The 23697-nt window shown below is 38.5% G+C and overlaps 1 protein-coding gene across 5 annotated transcripts in view; it reads left to right on the top strand.

Moving 5' to 3' along the window:
- Positions 1-23697, top strand: part of RMDN2 (regulator of microtubule dynamics 2) — an 86408-nt gene that overhangs the window by 45383 nt on the left and 17328 nt on the right. For all 5 annotated transcript variants that reach the window (XM_036873553.1, XM_036873554.1, XM_036873551.1 and 2 more), the window contains exons 6-10: positions 808-883; positions 1775-1852; positions 12040-12138; positions 18234-18287; positions 18376-18456. In XM_036873553.1, coding sequence (XP_036729448.1) covers positions 808-883; positions 1775-1852; positions 12040-12138; positions 18234-18287; positions 18376-18456 — 388 coding nt within the window. The remainder of the gene's footprint in view (positions 1-807; positions 884-1774; positions 1853-12039; positions 12139-18233; positions 18288-18375; positions 18457-23697) is intronic.

The raw sequence follows: 23697 nt of genomic DNA, 5'->3' as shown, positions 1-23697 counted from the left end.
AAATGAATATTTTGCCTCAGACAGAAACACTCTGAATACTTTTGCAGGGACAGAAACAGTCTGAATGTAAAAAGTAATATGTGCCCAATTTTTAGAGGAAGCAAGTTGCTGAACAAATATTGTGCCCAATTTTTAGAGGAAGCAAGTTGCTGAACAAATATTGTACCCAATTTATAGTCATATAATTATTTATGTAAATTTTATATTCCCAAGGGAAAAAAGTAAAGAATCCATGGGATGCACTCTTCTAGTGATGAATGCAGTGTTTCCAAGGAAGGATTGAAGGACATGGGGAATTTTTGAAAAAACATATTCTAAAATTACCTTTGATTTTAGTATTTGTTTTCAGTCATGATATTTATTTTATTTTTCAAATGACATTAAGGGGGCCTTGAACTTTTTATTTTTACGAAAGAGAAGCAGGAATCTGTTGACACAATGTATTTTTCAGTTTAATACTTATGTGAATAGACTTTTCTGAGGGTCTCTTTGTGACTCTGATGTTGATGAAGGTGATGGCAGCAGCTAATCTTTCTTGGAACTCACTCCAAGCCAGACACTATTGTAAGCGATTACGTTTTAGATATTTTACCCTCATAGCACACGTATGAGATAGATGGTGTTAGTATCCCCAGGTATAGCTGAGGAAACTGGCCTCATGTTAATGTCAAACATTGGTTATTTATTCATCTATATGAATACTTTTGTTAAATATTAATGAATGGTTTAGAGATTTTTTTTAAATGTTAAATTTCATGGTATTTGATTAAAAGTTTACACAATTTCCACTGTTTTTATCCTTTTCAGGTATGCGGTTTTGTGTGGCTATGTATCTGAGTTTGAGGGCTTACAAAACAAAATTAACTATGGATATCGCTTCAAGGTATTTCTTGATATTAAAAATGTTTTACTGTAGCTGTATGCTCCATTCACAGGTATAAATCAAATTATTCAACAGATTTATCTCTAGGAATTGATCTTTTTTACTTAAATGAAATGACAGTCTTTAAATAGTACTGTGCCAAAAAAGAAACAAACTCTTTGGGTGATTAAGGATTATTATTATTATTATAGATCCTGAAAGTCACATAGTAGATGAGTATTATTTTTTTAAAGGTAGAGGCTTAGCCTTTTAGTCATGAGCTCACCAACATCATAAACATGGCTGGCACTAATTAGTTAACATTTAATACATATTGATTTGCTGGGAGGAGTAGAATTCAATCTAGGGCTTAAATTTGCCATGATAGATGAATAAAATAAGTAATGCGCATACTCATTATTTATCATGTGCCTGTAGTTGTAATCGTTCAGTAAATAACCCCTCAGGGTCAATAATTTTAGGAATGGGCAGAGAGTTCTTTGTTTTCCAGCTCCCTATAACCATTTGACAGTGTCAAGGGAGTAGATTCTTCTATCACCTAGTTCTGCTATTCTTTTCTCCATTATACCCACATCATATGACATTTGTAAGTTTGCCTCTCAATCAATAAGTATTAGCAAGACAAGTCATGGGCAGACAAAAATGTGACTTGGATGTTTTCTATTTTTAAGGTGACGTTTTCTGTAGCCTTATTAAATCATAATCACAGTTCTGGTTCTAGTTGTGAGCATTTTGATGATTGAGTTTTTGAGAAGCTTAATTGTATCAATGATTAAGATTGAGGAGGGGGACAAAAAAACATTATAAAGTCCCTTTGAATTAACTAGGCAGAGTTCCACTCAACACTACCTGAAACTTGGGAGATGATATTTCTTTTGGATTTTCTTTCAGGAACATCTAGATAAAGCAATCGAATTTCTACCTGAAGAACCCTTTTTGTATTACCTCAAGGGAAGATACTGTTACACTGTAAGTTGAAAGCTTTTATCTGTAAAGCTTATTTGAATATACTCTGATTATATGATATACTTTTAGTGACTTAACTTTTTTATTGTTTTACCTAGTGCCTGCTATAGAGAAAATGATGAAATCAGTACCTATTTTGAGTTTATAAATTTATATATTTTATAATTATATATTGAATTACATACAATATATGATTTTATAAATGCATGTATTTTTTTCTTTACTGCCTTTCCACTTCCCCTTGCGGCAGTCACACTGTCTCCCTTTAAATGTGCTTTTTCTCAGATGGTGATCAGCCGCCAGTACCCATGCACCCTGTATTGGTGCACCGCTCTGTTTTGTGGGAGAACTTTTTTCCTTTATCAGAGTTTATTAAGCATAAATTATGTGCTCGCTGTCCTTTTCTTCAAGAAACTTAATTTAGAAGGGGACATAAGACATATAGAAATAAATAAAGGCAGCTGGTGAGTCTAAGACCCAATGTGTTAAGTGACACCTGTTTACGGAAAGTTAACAGAATGTGAAAATATATCTTAACAGCTGCATAAAAAAGTTACCCTGAAGAGAACTGCTCTTTCTGAATGAGAAAATTGGGATAGGCAAAAGAGGAAGCTTTTTAACTGTGGCTTGTAGAAGATTAGGGATGAAGCAGGAGGTTTGCTTTTACTGAACACCTGCTATATATGTCAGATGTGCATTTTATACTTTATATTTCTTATCACATTTCATCCTTTTAACAACCCTCTAAGCAGTTTTTATTATGCCAGTTTTAAATATTAAGAATCTGAGTCTTCATGAAGGTAGGGGACTCCCCTAAGATTTAAAAACCATTGACCCAACCTCATGAGTCTGGAACTTGAATGTACACTATACAGTTAGGCTTAAAAAGCCCAAGAAGGAAATTTTAATTCCAAATGGAACCTGATCTTCATGCCATAGACAAATGGCAGAAGGTAATGCTAATCCTTCCTGGAGGATTGTACCTTCACACACAAGCCTTAGAACATTTTTGCAGAGTTGAGCTCACAGTGAAAAATAATAGAATATATACAAAGAAACAAGCCATCATAAATGACAGTCAAAAGAAACAAAACAAGAGAACAGAAGTAAGTCTGAAAGGACTTCAGATTTTGGAAACATGGAATACAGAATATTAAACAGCTACCTACATAATGTGTTTTTAAAATTAAAATAAATTAGGGGAAAAATGGATGAAGAGCATGAGACTATAAAAATGACCAGGTCGGGCTTCCCTGGTGGCGCAGTGGTTGAGAATCTGCCTGCCAATGCAGAGGACACAGGTTCGAGCCCTGGTCTGGGAAGATCCCACATGCCACAGAGCAGCTAGGCCCGTGAGCCACAATTACAGAACCTGCGCGTCTGGAGCCTGTGCTCCGCAACAAGAGAGGCCGCGATAGTGAGAGGCCCGCGCACCGCGATGAAGAGTGGCCCCTGCTTGCCACAACTAGAGAAAGCCCTCGCACAGAAACGAAGACTCAACACAGCCAAAAATAAATAAATAAATAAACAAAGTAAACAATGCGTTTAAAAAAAAAAAGTTTAAATTGAAAAATGACCAGGTCGATTTCAAAACATGGAACAATTTTTGATATAAAAAGTATATTATTTGTCATTAAAAGAAAACTCAATGGAAAGATTTGGTAGTAGATAGGCCCCGCTAAAGAGAGAATTAACAAACTTTAAGACAAATCTGAAAATGTTGCCTGGAAGCAGCACAGAGGAACAAAGAGATAGAAAATATGAAGGAGAGATAAAAAGACATGGAAGGGAAGTAAGGATACCACGTAGTGGTGAATTTTTATCTCCTTCTTTTGGTAATTAATAGAACAAAAGACCAAAAAAAAGCATTAGTAAGTATGTAAATCATTGATTGGAGCCTTACATTTAATAATCTTGATCTAATAAACATAGATGAAAATATGTATCTAGCCATTAGAGGATACACATTTTCAAGCATATGTTGAATGTTTACAAAACTGACCATATATGAGGTCATGAAGCAAGTCTTAATAAATTTCAAAGAATTGATATCCTATAGGTTTTCTGATCATAATGCAATTGTAATAGAAATTCAGAAACAAAACAGCTTAAAAGCCATAAATCTTGAATTAGAAATAATAGGACGTGACAATAAAACAAGATGCCATTTTATACCTACTCATTTTATAAAATTTTAAATTATCAGCATGAGATGTAAAAATATGGAGCAACAGGAATTCTTACATTGTTGTGGGAGCACAAATCAGCACAACCACCTTGGAAACAGTTGGGTATTATCTCTTAAATTTGATTGTCTACCGTATGACAATGGTGCCTACCCTAGAGAAACTCTTGCAAATGTGCTTTAGAAGGCATGTACAGGAATGCCTGTAGCAGTCTTGTTTCTAAGAGCAAAAAATGGAAAAGTCCCAAATGTCCACTGAAAAAAGAGTGGATGGCTGAACCAAGATGGCGGAGTAGAAGGACGTGCTCTCATTCCCTCTTGTGAGAACACCAGAATCACAACAAGCTGCTGGACAGTCATCGACAGGAAGACACTGGAACTCACCAAAAAAGATACCCCACATCCAAAGACAAAGGAGAAGCCAAAATGAGATGGTAGGAGGGGCGAAATCACAGTAAAATCAAATCCCATAACTGCTGGGTGGGTGACTCAGAGACTGGCGAACACTTATACCACAGAAGTCCACCCACTGGAATGAAGGTTCTGAGCCCCACGTCAGGCTTCCCAACCTGGGGGTCCAGCAATGGGAGGAAGAATTCCTAGAGAATCAGACTTTGAAGGCTAGTGGGATTTGATTGCAGGACTTCGACAGGACTGGGGGAAACAGAGACTCCACTCTTGGAGGGCACACACAAAGTAGTGTGTGTATCAGGACCCAGGGGGAAGGAGCAGTGACCCCATAGGAGACTGAACCAGACCTACCTGCTAGTGTTGGAGGGTCTCCTGCAGAGGCGGGGCGGGGTGGCTGTGGCTCACCGTGGAGACAAGGACACTGGCAGCAGAAGTTCTGGGAAGTACTCCTTGGTGAGAGCCCTCCCAGAGTCTGCCATTAGCCCCACCAAAGAGCCCAGGTAGGCTCCAGTGTTGGGTTGCCTCAGGCCAAACAACCAACAGAGAGGGAACCCAGCCCCACCCAGCAGCAGTCAAGGAGATTAAAGTTTTACTGAGCTCTGCCCACCAGAGAAACAGTCAGCTCTACCCACCACCAGTCCCTCCCATCAGGAAACTTGCACAAGCCTCTTAGATAGCCTCATCCTCCAGAGGGCAGACAGCAGAAGCAAGAAGAACTACAATCCTGCAGCCTGTGGAACAAAAACCACACTCACAGAAAGATAGACAAGATGAAAAGGCAGAGGGCTATGTACCAGATGAAGGAACAAGATAAAACCCCAGAAAAACAACTAAATGAAGTGGAGATAGGCAACCTTCCAGAAAAAGAATTCAGAATAATGACAGTGAAGATGATCCAGGACCTCAGAAAAAGAATGGAGGCAAAGATTGAGAAGATGCAAGAAATGTTTAACAAAGACCTAGAAGAATTAAAGAACAAACAAACAGAGATGAACAATACAATAACTGAAATGAAAACTACCCTAGAAGGAATCAATAGCAGAATAACTGAGGCAGAAGAACGGATAAGTGACCTGGAAGAGAGGATGGTGGAATTCACTGCTGCGGAACAGACTAAAGAAAAAAGAATGAAAAGAAATGAAGACAGCCTAAGAGACCTCTGGGACAACATTAAACACAACAACATTCGCATTATAGGGGTCCAAGAAGGAGAAGAGAGAGAGAAAGGACCAGAGAAAATATTTGAAGAGATTATAGTTGAAAACTTCCCTAATATGGGAAAGGAAATAGCCACCCAAGTCCAGGAAGCGGAGAGAGTCCCATACAGGATAAACCCAAGGAGAAACATGCCGAGACACATGGTAATCAAATTGGCAAAAATTAAAGACAAAGAAAAATTATTGAAAGCAGCAAGGGAAAAACGACAAATAACATACAAGGGAACTCCCATAAGGTTAACAGCTGATTTCTCAGCAGAAACTCTACAAGCCAGAAGGGAGTGGCATGATATACTTAAAGTGATGAAAGGGAAGAACCTACAACCAAGATTACTCTACCCAGCAAGGATCTCATTCAGATTCGAAGGAGAAATAAAAAGCTTTACAGACAAGCAAAAGCTAAGAGGATTCAGCACCACCAAACCAGCTCTACAACAAATGCTAAAGGAACTTCTCTAAGTGGGAAACACAAGAGAAGGAAAGGATCTACAAAAACAAACCCAAAACAATTGAGAAAATGGTCATAGGAACATACATATAGATAATTACCTTAAACGTGAATGGATTAAATGCTCCAAAAGACACAGGCTTGCTGAATGGATACAAAAACAAGACCCATCTATATGCTGTCTACAAGAGACCCACTTCAGACCTAGGCACACATACAGACTGAAAGTGAGGGGATGAAAAAAAGATATTCCATGCAAATGGAAATCAAAGAAAGCTGGAGTAGCAATACTCATATCAGATAAAATAGACTTTAAAATACAGAATGTTACAAGAGACAAGGAAGGACACTACATAATGATCAAGGGATCAATCCAAGAAGAAGATATAATAATTATAAATATATATGCACCCAACATAGGAGCACCTCAATACATAAGGCAACTGCTAACAGCTATAAAATAGGAAATTGACAGTAACACAATAATAGTGGGGGATTTTAACACCTCACTTACACCAATGGGCAGATCATCCAAAATGAAAATAAATAAGGAAACAGAAGCTTTAAATGACACAATAGACCAGATAGATTTAATTGATATTTATAGGACATTCCATCCAAAAACAGCAGATTACACTTTCTTCTCAAGTGCGCATGGAACATTCTCCAGGATAGATCACATCTTGGGTCACAAATCAAGCCTCAGTAAATTTAAGAAAATTGAAATCATATCAAGCATCTTTTCTGATCACAACGCTATGAGATTAGAAATGAATTACAGGGGAAAAAACGTTAAAAACACAAACACATGGAGGCTAAACAACACGGTACTAAATAACCAAGCGATCACTGAAGAAATCAAAGAGGAAATCAAAAAATACCTAGAGACAAATGACTGAAAACACGACGATCCAAAACCTATGGGATTAAAAAGAAAAAAAAAAAAAAAAAACCTATGGGATACAGCCAAAGCAGTTCTAAGAGGGAAGTTTAGAGCTATACAAGCCTACCTCAAGAAACAAGAAAAATCTCAAATAAACAATCTAACCTTACACCTAAAGGAACTAGAGAAAGAAGAACAAACAAAACCCAAACTTCACAGAAGGAAAGAAATCATAAAGATCAGAGCAGAAATAAATGAAATAGAAACAAAGAAAACAATAGCAAAGATAAATAAAACTAAAAGCTGGTTCTTTGAGAAGATAAACAAAATTGATAAACCATTAGCCAGACTCATCAAGAAAAAGAGGGAGAGGACTCAAATCAATAAAATTAGAAATGAAAAAGGAGAAGTTACAACAGACACCACAGAAATACAAAGCATCCTAAGAGACTACTACAAGCAACTCTATGCCAATAAAATGGACCACCTGGAAGAAATGGACAAATTCTTAGAAAGGTATAACCTTCCAAGACTGAACCAGGAAGAAATAGAAAATATGAACTGACCAATCACAAGTAATGAAATTGAAACTGTGATTAAAAATCTTCCAACAAACAAAAGTCCAGGACCAGATGGCCTCACAGGTGAATTCTGTCAAACATTTAGAGAAGAGCTAACACCCATCCTTCTCAAACTCTTCCAAAAACTTGCCAAGGAAGGAACACTCCCAAACTCATTCTATGAGGCCACCATCACCCTGATACCAAAACCAGACAAAGATACTACAAAAAAAGAAAATTACAGACCAATATCACTGATGAATATAGATGCAAAAATCCTCAATGAAATACTAGGAAACAGAATCCAACAACACATTAAAAGGATCATACACCATGATCAAGTGGGATTTATCCTAGGGATGCAAGGATTCTTCAATATACGCAAATCAATCAATGTGATACACCATATTAACAAATTGAAGAATAAAAACCATATGATCATCTCAATAGATGCAGAAAAAGCTTTTGACAAAATTCAACACCCATTTATGATAAAAACTCTCCAGAAAGTGGGCATAGAGGGAACCTACCTCAACATAATAAAGGCCATATATGACAAACCCACAGCAAACATCATTCTCAATGGTGAAAAACTGAAAGCATTTCCTCTAAGATCAGGAACAAGACAAGGATGTCTACTCTCACCACTATTATTCAACATAGTTTTGGAAGTCCTAGCCACGGCAATCAGAGAAGAAAAAGAAATAAAAGAACACAAATTGGAAAAGAAGTAAAACTGTCACTGTTTGCAGATGACATGATACTATACATAGAGAATCCTAAAGATGCCACCAGAAAACTGCTAGAGCTAATCAATGAATTTGGTAAAGTTGCAGGGTACAAAATTAATGCACAGAGATCTCTTGCATTCCTATACACTAATGATGAAAAATCTGAAAGAGAAATTAAGGAAACACTCCCATTTACCACTGCAACAAAAAGAATAAAATACCTAGGAATAAACCTACCTAGGGAGACAAAAGACCTGTATGCAGAAAACTAGAAGACACTGATGAAAGAAATTAAAGATGATACCAACAGATGGAGAGATATACCATGTTCTTGGATTGGAAGGATCAATATTGTGAAAATGACTATACTACCCAAAGCAATCTACAGAGTCAATGCAATCCCTATCAAATTACCAATGGCATTTTTTATGGAACTAGAACAAAAATCTTAAAATTTGTATGGAGACAGAAAAGACCCCGAATAGCCAAAGCAGTCTTGAGGGGAAAAAACGGAGCTGGAGGAATCAGACTCCCTGACTTCAGGTTATACTACAAAGCTACAGTAATCAAGCCAATATGGTACTGGCACAAAAACAGAAAATTAGATCAATGGAACAAGATAGAAAGCCCAGAGATAAACCCACGCACCTATGGTCAACTAATCAATGACAAAGGAGGCAAGGATATACAATGGAAAAAAGACAGTCTCTTCAATAAGTGGTGCTGGGAAAACTGGACAGCTAAATGTAAAAGAATGAAATTAGAACACTCCCTAACACCATACACAAAAATAAACTCAAAATGGATTAGAGACCTAAATGTAAGACCGGACACTATAAAACTCTTAGAGGAAAACATAGGAAGAACACTGTTTGACATAAATCACAGCAAGATCTTTTTTGATCCACCTCCTAGAGTAATGGAAATAAAAACAAAAATAAACAAATGGGACCTAATGAAACTTCAAAGCTTTTGCACAGCAAAGGAAACCATAAACAAGACGAAAAGACAACCCTCAGAATGGGAGAAAATATTTGCAAACGAATCAACGGACAAAGGATTAATCTCCAAAATATATACACAGATCATGCAGCTCAATATTAAAAAAACAAACAACCCAATCCAAAAAATGGGCAGAAGACCTAAATAGACATTTCTCCAAAGAAGATGTACAGATGACCAAGAAGCACATGAAAAGCTGCTCAACATCACTAATTATTAGAGAAATGCAAATCAGAACTACAATGAGTCACACCAGTCAGAATGGGCATCATCAGAAAATCTACAAACAAATTCTGGAGAGGGTGTGGAGAAAAGGGAACCCTCTTGCACTGTTGGTGGGAATGTAAATTGATACAGCCACAATGGAGAACAGTATGGAGGTTCCTTAAAAACCTAAAAACAGAATTCCCATATGATCCAGCAATCCCACTACTGGGCATATACCCAGAGAAAACCATAATTCAAAAAGACACATGCACCCCAATGTTCATTGCAGCATTATTTACAATAGCCAGGTCATGGAAACAACCTAAATGCCCATCAACAGATGAATGGTTAAAGAAGATGTGGTACATATATACAATGGAATATTACTCAGCCATAAAAAGGAACGAAATTGGGTCATTTGTTGAGACATGGATGGATGTAAAGACTGTCATACAGAGTGAAGTGGGTCAGAAAGAGAAAAACAAATATCATATATTAACGCATATATGTGGAACCTACAAAAATGGTACAGATGAACCGGTTTGCAGGGCAGAAATTGAGACACAGATGTAGAGAACAAATGTATGGACACCAAGGGGGGAAAGCGGTGGGGGGGGTGGGGGGGGGTGGTGTGATGAATTGGGCGATTGGGATTGACATGTATACACTGATGTGTATAAAATTGATGACTAATAAGAACCTGCTGTATAAAAAAAAAATTTTTTTTCCAATGTATTTATGCATGTGGAATGGAAAAATTTGTTTTTTCAATCCCTATTGTATATGGTAAAGCATTAATTTTGTTTTAGTTGGGCTCTGTCTTCAAAGTCGCTTGTAAAATATTTTCTGTTAATTTCTTTACTTGAGTCCTTTTGCCTCAGTTTTTGTTGAATAATAAATTATCTGTCACTGTAAACAATTTAAAAAAAAGTGGATGAAAAATCATTGATGTCTGTTTAAATGATGGAATATCTCAGAGTTGTTTAAGTGACTGAACTTCAATTACTCTTATCAATCTGGATAAAATCTTAAAACTATAATGCTAAGTGAAAGCAATAAGTCAAAGAAGGAAATAAACAACATATCTTTTTTTTCAAGTTCAAAAAAACCAAAAATAAGCATAGCAATAAATTAACATTATATAGAAAAGCCAGGGAATAATTTTGGGGGATCATATTTTCTTTGAAGTATAGTTGACTTACAATATTATCTTAGTTTCAGGTGTAGAACATAGTGAACATAGTTTTTATAGGTTATACTCCATTGAAAGTTATAAAATATTGGCTATATTCCCTGTGCTGTATAGTGTATCCGTGTAGCTTATTTATGTTATATATAGTAGTTTGTACCTCTTTTTTTTTTTATTGAGCTAAAGTTGATGTACAATATTATGTCAGTTTCAGGTGTATAAGATAGTAATTCACAATTTTTAAAGGTTGCACTCCATTTATAGTTATTATAAAATATTGATGGAATTTTTTTTTTTTTAAATAGAGGTTAATGGCTACCTAGAACCCTAGAAGATGGGACTGGGAAGGAAGATACTTGATAGGATTGGGAAAGCATAGTACCCTTTTAAGAATTCATTTCTGAATCTTTTTTTAAAATATTTATTTTATTTATTTATTTATTTATTTGGTTGCACCGGGTCTTAGTTGTGGCCAGCAGCCTCCTTAGTTGCAGCTCTCAGGCTCCTCAGTTGTGGCTCACCAGCTTCTTAGTTGCAGCACGTGTGCTCCTTAGTCGCGGGTCGCTGGCTCCTTAGTTGCAGCACCTGGACTCCTTAGCTGTGGCAGGTGGGCTCCTCAGTTGCCGTTTGCCGACTCCTTAGTTGTGGCATGAGAACTCTTAGTTGCGGCATGCACGTGGGATCTAGTTCCCTGACCAGGAATCGAACCCGGACCCCCTGCATTGGAAGTGTGGAGTCTTAACCACTGTGCCACCAGGGAAGTCCCCTGAATCCTTTTAATCTTTTATGTTATATATCTATTATTCATATTTGGGAAAAGTGAAAAAATTTAAAAAGAAAGCAAAAAACAAATGGTAATATGAGGTTTAATTTTGGTGTTGATCGGGTTTAAAAAAAATTCTCCTGAATTATAAATATTTATACCAGACCCTCACTGTACACTCCTCGTGGGTTGAGGATCCTCGTTCTGTTTACATTTCTGAGATGCTGCATTCTGGGTCAGGTTGGCAGCATGGAAAAGGTGGCAAGAGAGCAAAGGTAGGGTCTTGTAGCTACTACACCCTGTGCAAAGAAATACCATGCGTCATCTCAGGATCAAGAAGCACATGAACAAAGAGGATCAGCATTAATCCCCACCTCCACCCCCTTTTTCCCTCATTGGACACAAACCTTATGAGTATTTCAAATTGGTTTGGTAACCAATGCTTTTAGAGCTCACAGTTTGTTAGAATTATGAAAAAAGGAAGGCAAAATATTAACACCATAAAGGTGATATCTCACACTCATCTAACTGGGGAGAGATTATTCATTCAAAAGGTGAACAACTTTCTAAGAGTGATTTGCTCTATATTTGCAGGTCTCAAAACTGAGCTGGATTGAGAAAAAAATGGCTGCTACTCTGTTTGGAAAAATACCATCCGCAACTGTACAAGAAGCTTTGCAAAATTTCCTTAAGGTATATTTTGTCTATCCATTATTTCAGTGTCAAACTGGCTCCTCTCTGCACCAGGCTCTCCTACTCTCGCTGTCAAGGAAATCTTTCTCTTCTCCATTTGTTGCTTTCTAACTGAAACCCCAGATTGAGTCCTCATTTTGGCATGTCCAAACTACTTCTTAGGTCATAGTCATGCCCTAGGTCCTGGGTGTGGCATCCCTTACTGCCAAATCCAGTGTAGCTTTCCAGGTCGTGTGAATATGTGCAAAAGCATTCATGCCCTGATTATTAGACTTGGTCCTAAATACTCCTCATTATCCTAATATAGAACCAGTTTAATCTTAAAGAATTAAAAGTTGCCAAGAAGAGGAGTTATTTAAAAAGTCACTCTATGAATTGCAGACAGTTCTATGGAACATTCGTGGGGCATCAGACCAAACCAGTATTTTCATTCCTGTCTTAAAATGTACAATTGCTATGCTGATAAAACTCTAAATAGTAATTTGTGTGTATGCACACATGAAAATGTGTAATACATCCACCCATTTAACCAACTTCCTGTTGGGCTAATCTCTTCATCTTTCTCTGGAACCAATTATGGAATCTTATAGATACTAAGTTTTGTTTTCTTTCACCACCTGCCTACTTCAGGTTTGTAACAATATAGACAAAATCTGGCTCTGATTTTGGTAATTGTCCAACATATTGTACAGGCTAATATTTTTTGTTATATTTTAGGGATTGATTTTGTAGAATTGAGAGGGAGTTTAGAGATCATATAATCTAAGATGGCAAATATGTTGCATTGCACTTCTCTTCTCTGAAGCGTGAAAAAATAAGTATTCTAAGATCAAGCGTGAGCCCAATGGAAAAAAGTATGGGAATACAAGTACAAGGGCTGTATGTTTCTTATTTTTTATTTAGTGTGATCTTTTTTGTTTTATAACAAAACAAGACCTCGGGAATGTAATTTTTTCCAGTGTCACACAATGGCAGGTCAAAGGTAGGAATGCATTATCATCACTTCACCTTTTTTCTACCATTGAGAATTAGTTCTCCCATGTTAAATTTTACAAGAATAGAGATCATGGTGCATTTAAGATAAATGATTTATTAAAGGTGCTATGTTCATTAGCAAAAAATTTATTTGAATTTGAAACCCATTTTTTCATAGTATCAAAGTTCTAACTGGAGAGTCAGATTTTCAGGACACTGCACGAAAGTTCTTAAGGTGCTTATGCACCTGAAGTATTACACAGATAAAAGTAGTAAGAGGCACAATAATGTAGGGTAAGGATTGCAAACTCTAGAACCAGAGCACCTGGTTAAATCCCAGTTCTACTTCTTACTGGCTGATTAACACTGAGCAAGTTACTTAATCTCTCTCTCTCTCTCTCTCTCTCTCAATTTAATCAATAACATGGAGGTAATAGTACCTGACTCATAGTGTTGTTGTGAAGATTAAATGAGTTAATACAAGCAAACTGCTTAGAGAGTGCCCAGCAACTCGTAAGTGCTCAATAAAAGCTCACAGAGTTTTAACTTCATTAAAATGTAAACACCTTGGCAGACCATCTTTGTGACCTCACCATTTAGTTATGACTTAGATTGTCTGAAATGCATTCCATGGTGTTTGTCAAGAGGGTGAGAAGGCATCAGGAATGCTTCTCCCCGTATTTACTGCAACACCTGAGGGTACTGAGGAGGCTAAGGCTGTGGAGGAACTAAGAAGTCTGGGACGGGGAGGAGAGGAAAAGGAAACAGCGCACACCTTGGATCCCACACCCCAGGAGAGTCTGCAACCCCCTGGTCCCAACAGGGAGTCGTGTCATTGGAACCCAGACTGTAGAACTTCTGCACCGACTCCATGCCTCCAAAGAGGGTTCACAGGAATGAGTCCCCAGAGCCATCCAGTTCAGTCCTGTAGAGGCCAAGAGCACTGACTTTGGAATCAGACAGTTTGAGACCCGAACCTTTTCCTATATGTATGACATGGGCATGTTTATTGCTCCCAATCATAAATTTTTCATCTGTAAAGTAGGCATAATAATAGCTACTTCATCTGGTTTTTGTGAAAATTACATAAAATAATGCATGTAATTTTCTTGGCCCAGGGTCTAGCACATTAAATGCTCTAACTAAAAATAAATGTTGCTATTATTTTGCTCGTGTAACAGGTGAAATCTGGTCCTCCACACTTTCAAAGCATCTAGGGAGGTGGTTTTAGACCAGGAGTCATCTGTGAATTCCCTGCTGGACTTTTTTCAAACTATAGCATGCTTCCCACCTCATCCAAAATTATGGCATGATTCCCTCGGTCAGTGGTTTTTAACCTTGTCTATACCTTAGAATCTTCTGGAGAGCTTTAAAAGATGCCAGCCCAGGCCACAACCCAGACTAATTATTTCAGAATCTCTGAATATATTAAGGTATAGTTTATATACAATCAAATATACCCATTTTATGTGTGCAGTTCAGTGAAATTTGACAAATTTGTATACTCACATAACCATCTCCATTTCAAGATATAGAACATTTCCATCACCCTAAAGAGCTATCTTTGCCCCTTTGCTGTCAGTTACCCCTGCCTTGTGCCCCAGGCAACCACTGATCTGCTTTCTGTCACTATAACTTAGTTTTGCCTATTCTGAAATTTCGTATTAATGGAATCTTAGAGTTTGTACTTTGTGTGTGTCTGGCTTCTTTTGCTCAGCATAATGTTTTGAGATGCAGTCATTTTATTGAGTGGATCTGTAGTTCTTTTTGTTTGCCTAGTAATATTCTATCATATGGATATACCACCATTTGCTTATGCATTTACCTACTGGTGGATGTTTTAGTTGTTCCCAGCTTGGGGCTATTATGAATAAAACGTCTATGAACATTCATTTGCAAGCTTTTGTGTAGACATGTTGTAAATTTTCTTGGATAAATACCTAGGAGTGGAATTGTGGGGTCATATGGTAAGTGTTTTTAAAGCTTGATCAGTGTTTTTAAAGTTCTCAAGGTCCTTCATGTGCAGCCCATGGCATGGTTAAGAACCACTGGATTGGTGTGTGTAGTAAATGACAGGTGTGGCAATGTTGGCCACCCTGATGTCACTCACTGTTTGCAGTCACATGATCCCTGAATCTTCCTTAGTGGTTCCACCAGCTGCAGAGCTGTCTTCTGTGCCTTGACATGACAGAGGGCTGCCGCACGAGGTTATGAGATGTTTTAAAAACAAAGCTAATTTATTCAGCAATGTTTATTAAGCACATACCTAGTCCAAATGAAGGGAACGCAGAAATGACCAACACAGCTCCTGCCTCCAGGGAACTTGGACAACCAAGATGAAGTAAACAGGTACAGTATTCTCTGCCAGGTGTTATGATAGTGTTATAAGAGCATAGCTAGAAACTGCCCCTTAATCAGAACATTCTGTTGAGTAACACTACCTTCCTTGTTATTCAGCTAAGGCCTTTGGCAAAGGTCAGGATCTGCTCCGTTTTAGGACTTAGGTGTTGGTACTAGCCTGCCTATGTTCCTTTGGACTTTTTTTTTTTTTTAACCATGAGTACAAAAAGAGATGTTCTGATTTATGATCATTCTGGTTAATTAGACATAAGTGTTAAGGTGTATATGCAGAATTAAAATGCCAACATTAAAGAAATAAGAAGCTGCTATGTGCATATGTTGGGGCAAGTTATTTAGATAGGATTTGTTCAGAACTGGGGCAACTACTGGACATAGAAGGTACAATCGAATAAAGTTTACTCTAGGTCCTTTTTTTTTCTTCCACTTATATTGAAGTATAATTGGCATGCAGCACTATATAAGTTTAAGGCGCACAGCGTAATGATGTGACTTACATACATCACGAAATGATTATCACAGTAAGTTTAGTGAACATCAATCATCTCACGTAGACACAAAATTAAAGAAATAGAAAAAAAATATTTTCCTTGTGATGAGAACTCAAGATTTACTGTCTTAGCTTTCATATATAACATAAGCAGTGTTAATTATATTGATCCTGTTGTACATTACATCCCTAGTACTATCTATCTTATAACTGGAAGTTATACCTTTTGGCTGCCTTCATCCAATTCCTCTCCCCTCCCAACACCCTCACCCCCACCTCTGGTAGCCACAAATCTGATCTCTTTTTCTATGAGTTTGTTTGTTTTTGAAGTATAATTGACTTGCTACACTATGTTAGTTCCTGGTGCACAACATAGTGGTTCGATATTTCTATACATTTCAAAATGATCACCACGTTAAGTCTAGTTACCATCTGTCACAAAGATATAACATAATTATTAACTATATTCCCCACACCATACATTTCATACCTGTGACTTATTTATTTTGTAAATATGCAAAAATTGTATTAGCGTGACTCAAGAAATGCACTTAGTAAACTCAAAGAGTTACAATGGAAATAACCGGACAAGAAGAGAGGAAGTGGGAGAACCAGAACCCATCAGCACCATGGATGGCTCTATAGGACTTTCAGGACTCTGGCCAGGACTGGACTTCCTTCAGTCTGTCCGCAGCCTTGCTGTTTCACTAGCAGGCTCTAGGCCAGATCCACACGCTGTTCATCTGCTAGGTCTGAAAAAGGTACACCCAGTCTGGCTTCCCAACCCAAGAGATTTTGTCCTCCTCTTCCTCCCAGGACCCTTCTCTTCGGGGTTCTGTAGAGAGTAAATGGCCTTTACAAGGGATGTGCTCCTGTAAGGTGTTGGAACGCTCCTCAGCACCCTAGGTCTTGCTTTCCCCTCCATTAGTATCCATCCTTAAAATGTATGTATCCTTTGACTCAGCAATTCAACTTCTGGGAATCTCTCCTACACATGTAATCACATGCACACAAGCATATAGGAGCAAGTATGTTCGCTGATCATTATTAGTAATAGTGAAAAATAAGTCTAAATGTCTAAGGGAGAATGCTTAATTTAATTATGGTATATGTGTAGTATGAAATGCAGCTCTTAGAAACAATGAGGGAAATCTTGTATGTGAACACAAAAATGTATCTGTGGTATGTTGTGGGGAAAAAGTTTTGGACCAATATGTAGGAAATGGTCCCATTAAAAAGTTTTTTTTCAAAAATCAGTTCCCTTTGGAGGGGGCGGATTCCTCTGCTTGGTAAAAGGTCTGTAGGATGCATTTGTCAAACTGTTGGTAGTGGTTACCCCTGGGGGCTGAGATCGTAATTGAGAATAAAATTCGAACAGAGAAACTTTTACTTTTTAATTTTGGAAATGTCTGGATTGTTAGTGTGTTGTAAAACAAGCATATTTTTATGAATTTTTTAAAGTATCCTTCTTTTGGGTTCTGTGTCCTTCTGTGTTGGGGGCCGGGTCGGGTTGGGAGCTTCCTTGCACAGACCTTTACAACAGCAAAACCTGGCTCCAATGCAAAGATTGACTTAGGTTCTAAGAAGAGCTCTCTAGTAGCAACACCACATACCTGGCGGAATTCTTATTTACCAGAGATAGAGAAAAGGAACTGGTATGTAAGACATTAGTAGATGAGGGGTAAAGTACCTTTATAATGCCCACTTATTAAAATCTGCAAGGAGGTCTGCTACTTCGACTAGTTATTTTAAGCATCTGCGTTTTCTTTAAAAGAACTTGATGTGATGGACCTCAGTTATTATTCAGCTCATATGGAGTGTGTTGAAATCATAAGAAATCAAATATTAATGTAGTGGAAGATGCTTGCCATGGGATACCTGTCACGCTCTACTCTTGCTTCCCAAAGAGATTGTAGGGACTTGTCCTGGGGAGAGTGTATCACCAGTTGTTTTGTCCCTGAAAGAAAAAAAGCAAAAGATAGAGAAGGGGAAGTGAGGAAGATGGTTATACAAAGGAATCCCAAAATCTTAAAGTACCTCATTGCTTTGTAAGCTTTATGACCACAATAATAATTCTATTTTAATGGATAAGCTCAAAAGCTATATTTCCACCCAAAGGATACTTGAGCTAATAAAATGATTCAGATGTGACACAACCATCCTAAATTCTTAGGGCAATTTGGTTAATGTCTGATTTATTGAAATATATCTTCTTTACTTATTGTTTTAGTATTTCCCTGTTATTCTCTTTTCTGTTTTCTCTGAAAATCAGGTCGAAGAACTACACCCTGGGTTTTCTAAGTCCAATTACATGTTCTTGGCCAAGGTAATGAAGACCACAGTTTTAAGATCACTTTGACTTCATTACACAAAAATGTGATTATGCTTCATATTGATTATTTTTTCATTTCTAGTGTTATATTGATCTTGAACAAACAGATACTGCTGTGAAGTTCTGTAATATGGCAGTGTTGCTTCCTTGTGTTACCAAAGAGGTAAGTCCACACGGTGACAAGGAGCACTCTTATTTTATTAGTATGATTCTAGCCTCAAATATGAACAACTGGCTTAGCTACATCTGGAGTTTTTTGCTGTCCTAAAACATTTTGACTTGGATTTAACATGTACTATGACGTTTTAAAAATTGCTATAGGTAACCCTTCCCCAGGAGACCCCTTGTATCTTTAAGGAGCACACAAATCGTGGGCTAGCAGTTAAAACATTGTGATGCATGTTAGGTGTTACACAGCAGGGAGTGGGATGAGCCCCCCGAGGAAGGATGGAGGACAGCATAATTCTGGGGAGCTGGTGATTAAACTGGGGTAGGCAGCAAACAAGCTAGACAGGCTGCCGCCTTACAACAGGAGGAGGCTCTGGGCAGTTGCCACTGTCAGTCCCCAGCGCACAGCAGGCTGTGGCTGTCCAAGGCCGTGAAGAGGACTAAAAATATGTACTAACATTTTCTTGGTCTTTGAACACCATTAATGAAAAAGAAGCTGTCGCATTGCTTCTTGCCTTTTTCCTGCTAATTCGGAATTCTGGATGTGCTCTAAGTTTTAGGAGTTTCACAGCATTAGCAATTCAGCCTGTGTTCCTGTATACTGGAATTGCGGGAACAAAAGGAAATAAATAAATGTTTTCCTGCTCCCTTCTCATAGCACATAAACATTATCAGCCTGTGAATCACAACTGAATAGAAATGCCTCAGAAATAAGTACTCCTCCTCTTCTCTGTTGGAGCAATACAGGCTTCAGCGTTTGTTGCGATCTGGAACATAAACACGTAAGACATGCCCACTGCCCTCTAGGAGCTTGTAGCCTAGAAGGGAACATAAGGTATATATCCAAATAAAGGGAGCTCAGGGTAGAAAGCATGAAGTGCTCAGAGAGGTACAAATAATTGGTTATGGACATATTGAAAAGGGGGAAATTATTTTCACCTGGAAGAGATCAGATAGCATCAGAGGTGGACCTGGAAAGACGTATATAACGTGGAGGTGTGGGCGAAGCACGTCACGGGTCGTGAACAAAAGTACAGAGGTGGAAAAGCAAAGGTTTGTTTGCCTGGAGTGGAAGGAGTATTCAGGGCAGTCATGGGAAATAAGTCTGCAAAGGGGAAGTGAAACAAGACCTGCCCAGGACCTTCCCGGTTCAGGGATGCCTGTGTCTCTATACAGGGCTCACCAGCAGCCACCTGCGCAAGGGCTCGGCCTGCTTCTATGTTTGGGATTTCCTACGGGGTTCATTATCCTTCTAACTCTAATCCCTAGTTGGCTCCATTGGTGAATAGGAAATATAAAACAGCACTCTTTATCTAAAAGACAGTTTGTGTAACTTTTTCAGCAGGAAACAGATTTTGTCCCTCTCGTTGCTTGCTCCGTGTTAGTGGTTGGGACCCTACTGTCTTTTACATCTCTCCTGAACGATGCCACTTTGGGTTACATGCAGTCATTTTAAGCTGAGTGTCTATGCATTCTTATTAGAATATGAGATGAAAGTACAATATGATAGTGAGGTACCTGGTTTGATATGCAAATGTTTATGCATGACATTCAGCGCTCTCACAGGAGGGCTAATATTGACCAGCTTCAGGGTTTGATCCTTGGTCCCTAAGTCTTCTCTCCCCTTTCCTCCTCCCTACCTGCCAAACCTATCCTCCATGGCTTCAAATACTACGTACCTGCCAGGGGTCCTCAAATTTGCGTCTCTAGACCTCTCCTCTGAGTCTGGACCTGATTATCCAACGTCCTGCTTGACATCTCTGCTTGGATGACTCATAGACATCTCACACTCAACTAGTCATCAGGCCTTTGCACCTGCTCTTCCTTCATCTGCCCCTCTTAGTAAATAGCACCTCCACCCACCCAATTAGAAAAGCTGGGAATGATCCTTGACACATCCTTATCCCTCAGCCCCCAAACCCAGATGTCTACCCAGTCACCAAGTTCTCGGAGTTCTTCTAAGACATGCCTTGAGTCATCCAAATGCTCTCTCTCTCTCTCTCTCCACCCACCACTCCAGCAGGGCACCACCCTCTTTCACCATGAGAGCCTCCCAACGGGTCTCACAGCTTCTTGCCCCTTGCCCAGTCATTCTTGGCTCCCATTATCAGCCAAAGCCACAGATTAAACATAAACTTCACATGTCACTTCCGTGCTTGAAAACCCTTTGCTTTTAGGATGAAGTTCAAAATTTTTAGCATGCCTTTCAGGGCTCTGATGTAGCTGCTACCAATCTCTAAAGCTTCATATGTTCCCCTCTCTCCCCTCCTCTACACTGTGTTCTTTCCCGCCTTGTGCCCTTGGGGCACAGTGTTCCCTCTTTTGGAAACATTCCCCTACAAACCCTCCATTCCCTTCACCAGCTTTATTCCTACTCATCCTTCAAGCCTCAGCATAAGTGTCATTTCTTCAGGAAAGATTTCCTTGACACTCCCAGGCAAGAAAGTACCTCATACTTTTCCTTCATGTCATTTAGCACAGTTGTGATTATATAGTTATTTGTGTGGTTGGTCCATGAAAGTAGCAACCAGGTGTGTTTCATTCACCACTCTCTTCCTAGTGCCAAATGTATTGCCTGGCATATAACAAGGACTCAGTAAGTACTGGTAGGAAGACTCAATAATAGTGCTAATAGTAATAATAAATAGAACTGGTAATAAATGTAACTAAGAAAGCTGAGCAGTGTGGAACTATTTATGTAATAAGCAAAACAGCTTTAGCAGATATTTCCCACATTACTTATTTTTTCCAGTGATTTGTATTCCTAGCAGTTTTTTTTCAAGTGGTTAATGTACTGTCAGGAATATCTCAATTTCTTTTTCAGTTAGAAAATAGAATGAGGCAAGTTATCTATAGTACCCACTCTCTCTGTAAAGGTTTTCCAGGTTGAAGTATATCCCATTAGTGATTTTGCTGACCCACTTATTTATTTCCAAAATATCTAGCATTGGCAGTCATCACAGCGAAGGCAGCCCAGCCATCGGTTTTCTCTCCCTCCTGTGAACTTGCATAACATTTGTGCTGCTTTCTGTGGCACTCGTACCCTCTTCCTGGCATCGCAGTCATTTGTGAACGTGACTTCTGTCCTTTTCAAGGAGCTTGGAGCTCATCATACTGCACTTAATATCGGGAATGTCAGCCCTTGGGCCTCTAGAGCCCAGATTCATGCACATAAGTCGCTTTACAGTTCCAGAATCTGAAATTACAGTATTTTATTATTCATGTGGACTTTTCTTGACCCTAGATAGGTAATGTCAGCTCCTGAGAAACATTCCTTCTTTTAAAATAAAAGGGATTCCTGTGTCTAAGGCAGTGTGAGAATGATCACTGAGTGAAATAACGACAACCCTGGCAGCCTGAAAATTGTTTGCCTGGAGGAAGAGTGCAAGTTATTGACTCAGAGCAGTAACCACTCTTAATAATAAAATCCTAATTTTTTTTTTTTTTTTTTTTTGGCTTCACCACGCAGCTTGTGGGTTCTTAGTTCCCCAACCAGGGATCGAACCCAGGGCCCCGGCAGTGAGAATGCCAAGTCCTGACCACTAGACCACCAGGGAATTCCCTAAAATCCTAATTCTACTTTAAATGTTCTATCTTAATTAAGACCTCATATTTGCTTATCTTAATGAAGACATCGGTTTTTCAGGTAAGTTTAGAAAGTATAGTTAGTCCACAACTCTTCACCTGTCTTCCTGTTCTAGGGATGCCACAACTCAGAGGGGTGGCTGGATCACTTCCCAAAATCCAGCAATGTTGTCCAGGGTCTCATGTGTTAGAAATTCATATTTGCCTGTTTCTTTCTGGTTCAAATATATATCTTATGCATTAACTCATCTGTGCTATCCATGCCCGGAGAATTAATTCTTCCTATACATTAAAAAAAATTAATAAAGCCATTTCAGAGTGGACAGGGTGGACTTTCCCACTGTCTGAACAAACATTTCGTGAATTATAGGCAGGCAATGTTACTCTGTTTACACCCTCCTATTTCTACTCTTTTGTCTCCTACCTTCTATTCATCTGCATTTGAAATATATTATTTCTTAAGCTTTCTCAGTATATAATGGCCTTAGCTGTATTCTTTAAGTTGATCTTAAAAATACCTTAAAGAAATTTCTTAGCCTTCCTTGTAATTAATTTTCTTAAAATAACTGATGATGTAGCATCAGTTTGGGATCAGTTATTTTTAACCAGTATGCAGTCTAGTAAAGTTGATGTTTGATAAATCATTAGCCAAATGCTCAGAGCATAATGATTTAATATAAATGAGTCTCTCTCTTATTTATCTCTCTAGCAGAGAGCATTGATGTATTTAATCAAAATATAATATTTTCTGACTCTTTCAGATCAAATAAATCTATGCTTTTGAATGTGTGTTTGAGTGAGTGAAAAAAATTACCTTTATTCGTTTATCTTGCAAATATGGTGATGCTCTGCCAGAGGCTTGGGATACAGTGAGAAAAAAAACAGATCCTGTCCTTGCCACCATGAGTTCTGTAGTCTAGTGGAGAAGGCAGGCACTGAACAAGTAATAGCAGTAAAGTGTGAGGAGTGTAATGGGAATAAAAGCACAGAGATTTATGAGAAAATAAAACTGGAACTGCAACCTGGACCGGGGGCTAAGAAAGGCCTTCCTGAGGTTTTGATAGGTAACCTGAGATTCTAAGGAAATTAGAATTTAAACCCAATGGTTTAAATCTTTAAGACCTTCTTGGGTATGGGGGGCTTGTTAAAAATATGGATTCCTGTCCTTTTTCTAGAGAGAAAGAAGCTCTGAGCTGCAGAGTGTGATGACAGCAACCTCACTATCAATGTGACTCACTCAGATTTCTGTCCGTTGAGTTCTGCTCTGCCAGCTTAGTGCTCAGACTGTCCCTGGGTAAGAAAACAGAGGAAGGCAGGTGGTAGCTGGGTTCTTGGCATTGCAACCACAGGAAATGATGACCTTTGAGGACATGGCTGTGGACTTTACTCAGAAAGAATGGGCCTGCTGGATGCATCTCGGGGGAAGCCATACAGAGACATGATGCTAGAAAACATCAGTCATTGGGTCTCCCTTGGGTATGAGCTCTGAAAATCAGATGTGACTTCCCAGTTGGTTCAAGGGGAAGAGCTGAGGTGGGGGAGGGAGAAGATTTCCCCAAGGCCAGAGTCTAGGCTGGAAAGTCTTAAAAACTAGGAGATAACTTCCCTGCAGTATATCTGCTGGAAGGAGCCATCTAACGTCACGATAAGT

The sequence above is a fragment of the Balaenoptera musculus genome, chromosome 13 (genome assembly GCF_009873245.2).
Source record: "Balaenoptera musculus isolate JJ_BM4_2016_0621 chromosome 13, mBalMus1.pri.v3, whole genome shotgun sequence".
Lineage (NCBI taxonomy): Eukaryota > Metazoa > Chordata > Mammalia > Artiodactyla > Balaenopteridae > Balaenoptera > Balaenoptera musculus.
This window is presented reverse-complemented; position numbering and strand designations above follow the sequence as displayed.